This window comes from Alligator sinensis, unplaced genomic scaffold (assembly GCF_000455745.1).
Source record: "Alligator sinensis unplaced genomic scaffold, ASM45574v1 scaffold87_1, whole genome shotgun sequence".
Classification (NCBI taxonomy): domain Eukaryota; kingdom Metazoa; phylum Chordata; order Crocodylia; family Alligatoridae; genus Alligator; species Alligator sinensis.
Genome location: NW_005841929.1, coordinates 923947 through 928676, shown reverse-complemented (window position 1 = coordinate 928676; position 4730 = coordinate 923947). Strand labels below are relative to the sequence as shown.

Genomic DNA, 4730 nt, shown 5'->3' with positions numbered 1-4730 from the left:
CCAACTACCTTAAATTGCAGTCTTGAACAATGAAAAACTGAGGTTTGGGCCAAATGTAGCATAAACAGAACATTTCTCCTGTGATAGAAGGAATTTGAGTTTTAACCTACAAGCCGGATATCTTTAGCAGTAAAGCACATGCTTTCACAACCCATTTCCCAAAGCCACTGCCAGGAGTTTGTTCTGGCAGCAAAGGGAGAGCAACATGACCTGCCAGCACCAAAGAGCTCAAGAATTTAAAGATGGTTCCCTTTAGCTGCAGAAGACACCAAGAATCCTAAAGTAGCCACAATCCAAAAAACAGCAAGGATCTTCTATTCAGATAGCAGATTAATGAGCAGCTTGGGAGGATGAGGTACAGTACCCAGCATTCAGGCGAACACAGAAACCCAGTTTCAGACATTACATTAGTCCATCAGAGGAACCTTAGTGCTACTAAAACTAAATCTGCAGACTTGCAGAGTAGGCCTTTTTACTTGGGTCCAGTCCAAGAAAATCCTGAACTGAGTATCTGTGTTTACCTAGAATGATTTCAGGCAGTGCCCTTGAAAGAACTGGAGATGTTCAGGTCCCAAAGCCACCACACAAAAGAACATATTCAAGCTTTTATACAGCATCAACATTTCACACAAGTTATACAGCTTACATAGTTGAATCGTTTTAAAGCTTTATTGGTCAACAGGCTGCCAATAGAACTCCCCCAGGATCTGCACAAGAACCTCTGACTGGACATAGAGAAAGGGAACCCCAAAAGCCATCAACTGACACATGAAAAAGGAGTCCAAAGGATTTTGGGCTACCTGGCGCCCGACTGAGGAAACTGTACTTTGCAGACGCTGGCTTGCCACCCTAACTCTGTCAAAGAGGCCGAAAGAGTACTGCACCACCCTGCCAAAGAAGGAAGCGGAGCTACCTGGGGTTCTCTCTGCTGAAGTGGCTGTGGAATTTGCCCGGCCAGCTCCATCACTTGCCATGGTGTCCTGCGAGGATCCTTTGCTGTCCTGTAAGATTAATGAAAAGAAAAATAAAAAACAAATCAGAAAATAAAATGCAGAAATCTTGAAACAGTTGATTTTTAATCTGGAGCAGAATGTTTTACATATTGAACACAGTCAACTGCGAAGGCAGCCCTCTGGAACAGTGGCATGCATTTATGTATGGAATAAGCAGGGGACAGACCCAACAATCAGGTGGAGGATCCAACCATTCAAATGCTCTTTCCCCATGCTTCCTCAACAGATTACTTAAATTCTGAAAATCAGTTTATGCATCTGAGAAACCCAAAAGTTATGTCTAAAGTTTGAGACATCTTGCAATTCCTGTGAGCAGCAAACAGTTAGGACTTCGTTTTCTGCAGGGAAATGAAAATCACCTGCTCCATTTTAGTGAAACATTTTCAAACTAGAAATGTTGTCAACTCTGTAAAACTTATTCTTCTAGTGTTGGCATACCTGTAGTAACTACTTCAGTTTACATGAAATTGATACTAACATCCAATATGGGATCAAACAATTGAGTCCACAAAAAAAAAAAAAAAGTGACAACAGTGAATACAGGATTACTTTTAAATTTTCCATTTTATAATGGCATGGCATTTAAAAATAATAGGATATGTTAATGAGTTTTTATTTTTGGCAAACACACGTGGTTCTTTTTGTAGTATCAAGAATCAAAACCCTCAATCCAACATTTCAAATTAAAATTAAAAAGTTACCTTTCCTGACAGAGGACCCACTGCTGGCCTCTTCCTTTGAGCATAACCAGAGAGTCGATAACAGTAGTGAGGTTTACAGTAGAATTTACCTGCAGACAGAACAAGAGAGATAAGAGTAATGAGGAAACCACAGCAAGTTACACAGTATAATGCTCCATCTCCATTCCCTTTGCCCCTGCCCTGTTTACCACTATACTCAGAGTAACACACTGAAGTTTTAACTCAAGTCCTTCACTCTCCCTCCTCCCTATAACAGTGTCTTTTCCACTGGGTGCCCAAAAGCCATTTAGCTAACATCCAATCAGACACCAAAGCAGAGTTGGGAGGCCTGCGTGGTATCATACGCTAACAATACAGCAGTGTGTGTGTGGAACAAAGACACTGTCACATGAAAAGTTGGCAGAAACAGTTGTGGAAAAAGCAAGAATGAATACAACTGGCAGAGGAATGAGGGAGAAGCCTATGTTAACTCCAAAGAAACCATCTCTGATAATATAGTGACTACTCCCAAAAAGGAAAGTCTACCTGAATTGTGCCTTTCCAATTGAGAGGTTTTATGGGACTACTAAGCAAGCTAGGCTGTACTCGCCTAGGCAAGAAGTCCTACAGACACACTCCATGAACATACCTCAATCCTGCCATGTGAATTCTACTGCTTTTCTCATTAAGTTACTACCTACACCTTCATCCTAATTTAAAGCAGCTTCTCCTAATCCAGTCTGGTCCTCTCTGCTTCACAGTCCTCTCTGAGTCTGGCCAGTTTTGCTCTTTAAGATTTGGGAGATGTTTGGAAGACCTACAGCTGTAACTGCAGTTTAAACCCTTGTTTTTTTCTTGCTTTTAAAAAGCAATTAAAAATGCATTGGGTTCAACTATTAGAAGTCTATAAACACCTTTTGAGAGGAAAAGGTAACAGCATCTCTCATGCAAGAGGTCCCTGCTCAAAAAAACAAAACAAAACAAAACATTTTTTTGATATTGATAGTCTCTCTAAAAAGTGCCCTGCATCTAACCTTCCCTTTCAGGGTAACATTTCTAAGAAACGTATGTGGGACAGCTCTGGAAACAAATCCTGAGACTTTCTTAGTTCCTTGCAATATTGTTTTATACCTGAGCACAGTATCAAGAACATTGGTCTTTTGACAGGTAAAATTCAGATAAAGGGGTACACAGTGTTTCTTTTATATCTCCACAAATGCAGTTAATGTCATGGACTATAGAATTCATCTGTTAACCCAAACAGATAAGTAATACATCAATAGCTCTATTCTTTTCTTGCTCAGAAAAACCTTAGAGTTAAATACTGTATAATTTTTAATCTGCCCCAAGGATTCTTAGATACTGTACCAAAGAGTTTATCTGGATGTTCCTAATCATGGGGCGCATCTACACATGCATTAATGTGCTTTTCCTAACGCATGTTAAATGCTGAAGCATGACAGTTGTTGTGCTCCAACAGCCTCCTGCATCTCATGCATCAGTGTCCCCATGTTTAAAAATAGTGGTGGGGATGCTTGAACTAAAGCTTGTTTGATGAGCTTTAGTTCAAGCACCCCCACTGTCATTTTTAAGCACACGGACACTGATACAGGGGACGTGGCGGTGCTTAAATTAGGCTGGTTCTAGAAGCCAGTCTAATTAAAGCACTGCTTCCCCCAACGCCCAGAGGACATGTAAGGGTGCCTTCCAATGTGAGGTACTAAATAAATGTAAATTAGGCTGCCCTAATGTGCAGTAGCAAAAGCACACACCTTTTTAGTGATGCTTAATGTGCACTGCCTATTTTACTGTGCATTAGCATATTTGCACTTTTTAATGCAATACTTTAATGTGCAATAAAATAGACTACTGCGCATTAAAGCATATGCCCACTATAGATATAAAGTTGCTAGAAAAACCAAGAAAGCTTGGGTAACAATGGTACTGCTATGCAGAAAGGTCTCAACTGTGTTAGCCTCAGCATACCTGGATAAAGCCAAGACTGGAGCTTGCATAATTGCTGGCAAATGATTGAGTAAATGCTTGCTAGAAACCATTTTTACTGTGGCAATTAAGTGAGAAGCCCAGTTTATTAGTGCTAAAACTTCTAATCAGAGGATTCTATCACATACAGGCTACTGCTGAATGACGAGTGTGTAGAAGTAACCATTTTCTGCATCTTTAATTACCAAATAGGCTATTGTTTTGTTTATATGAGGATTTCAAGAGTTACCACTGGCCAATCATTCCGACAAAGCAAGTTTGGGAACCTTCAGGCCTGTTTTAGAGGCCTATCCATTTCTTACTGAGAAGATGGCTTAAAGATAGTAGTCCTTGTGAGGAAATTTATTACTGTTAGTGGCTACTAAGCAGAGGTGGCCAAACTTCTTAACCCAAACAAAACCTTGACATGACTGAAAGCTGCAGGACACACAGCTTTCAAGATACACAAGCCTCTGAGCCATAGATCTCCACACAGCCTCCCAGCAAAAATAATTTGGTGTTAAATAACTTTTTTCAAGAGCCGTATCTAAACTACCTGGGAGTCATATATGGCTCAAAAGACAGTCTGCCCACCTATGCTACAGGGTCTATCCCAGGGTGGGCAAAACAGAGGATCTGGCCAGCAGCTGGACTCCATTTCCCAAGAGCCCCTGCCTACATGGCTGGGGCTGGTCTCCATGGAGACCCCAGCCCCAGTTGCAATGTGATAGCAAGGCTCAGGTTTATTTTCTGCCTACTTTGTAGTAGAATTCTTGCTACCTTATGCATGCTGTATACACGTTTTCACGTATAGTCAAAACTAGATAGTTGGAATCAGGGCAGGGGCGCGCAGGCTGCAGATCACAGCTCTGTCCCGGTCCTGACCAAGCTGCCCCCACTGCAGGATCCCACCAGCTCTGGAGGAGCCCCCTGCCCTGCCAGCATGGCTGGGGCCAGTCTCCATGGCAACCCCAACCTTAGATTCATAGATGTCAGGGTCAGAAGGGACCTCAATAGATCATCGAGTCCGACCCCCTGCATAGGCAGGAAAGAG

At 41.8% G+C, this 4730-nt stretch overlaps 1 protein-coding gene across 1 annotated transcript in view; it reads right to left on the bottom strand.

Annotated features, from left to right (window-relative positions):
• Positions 1 to 4730, bottom strand: part of MICAL3 (microtubule associated monooxygenase, calponin and LIM domain containing 3) — a 235660-nt gene that overhangs the window by 95036 nt on the left and 135894 nt on the right. Inside the window, 2 exon segments of the mRNA XM_025198828.1 lie at positions 914 to 1001; positions 1715 to 1803. Of these exon segments, the coding sequence (XP_025054613.1) occupies positions 914 to 1001; positions 1715 to 1803 (177 nt within the window).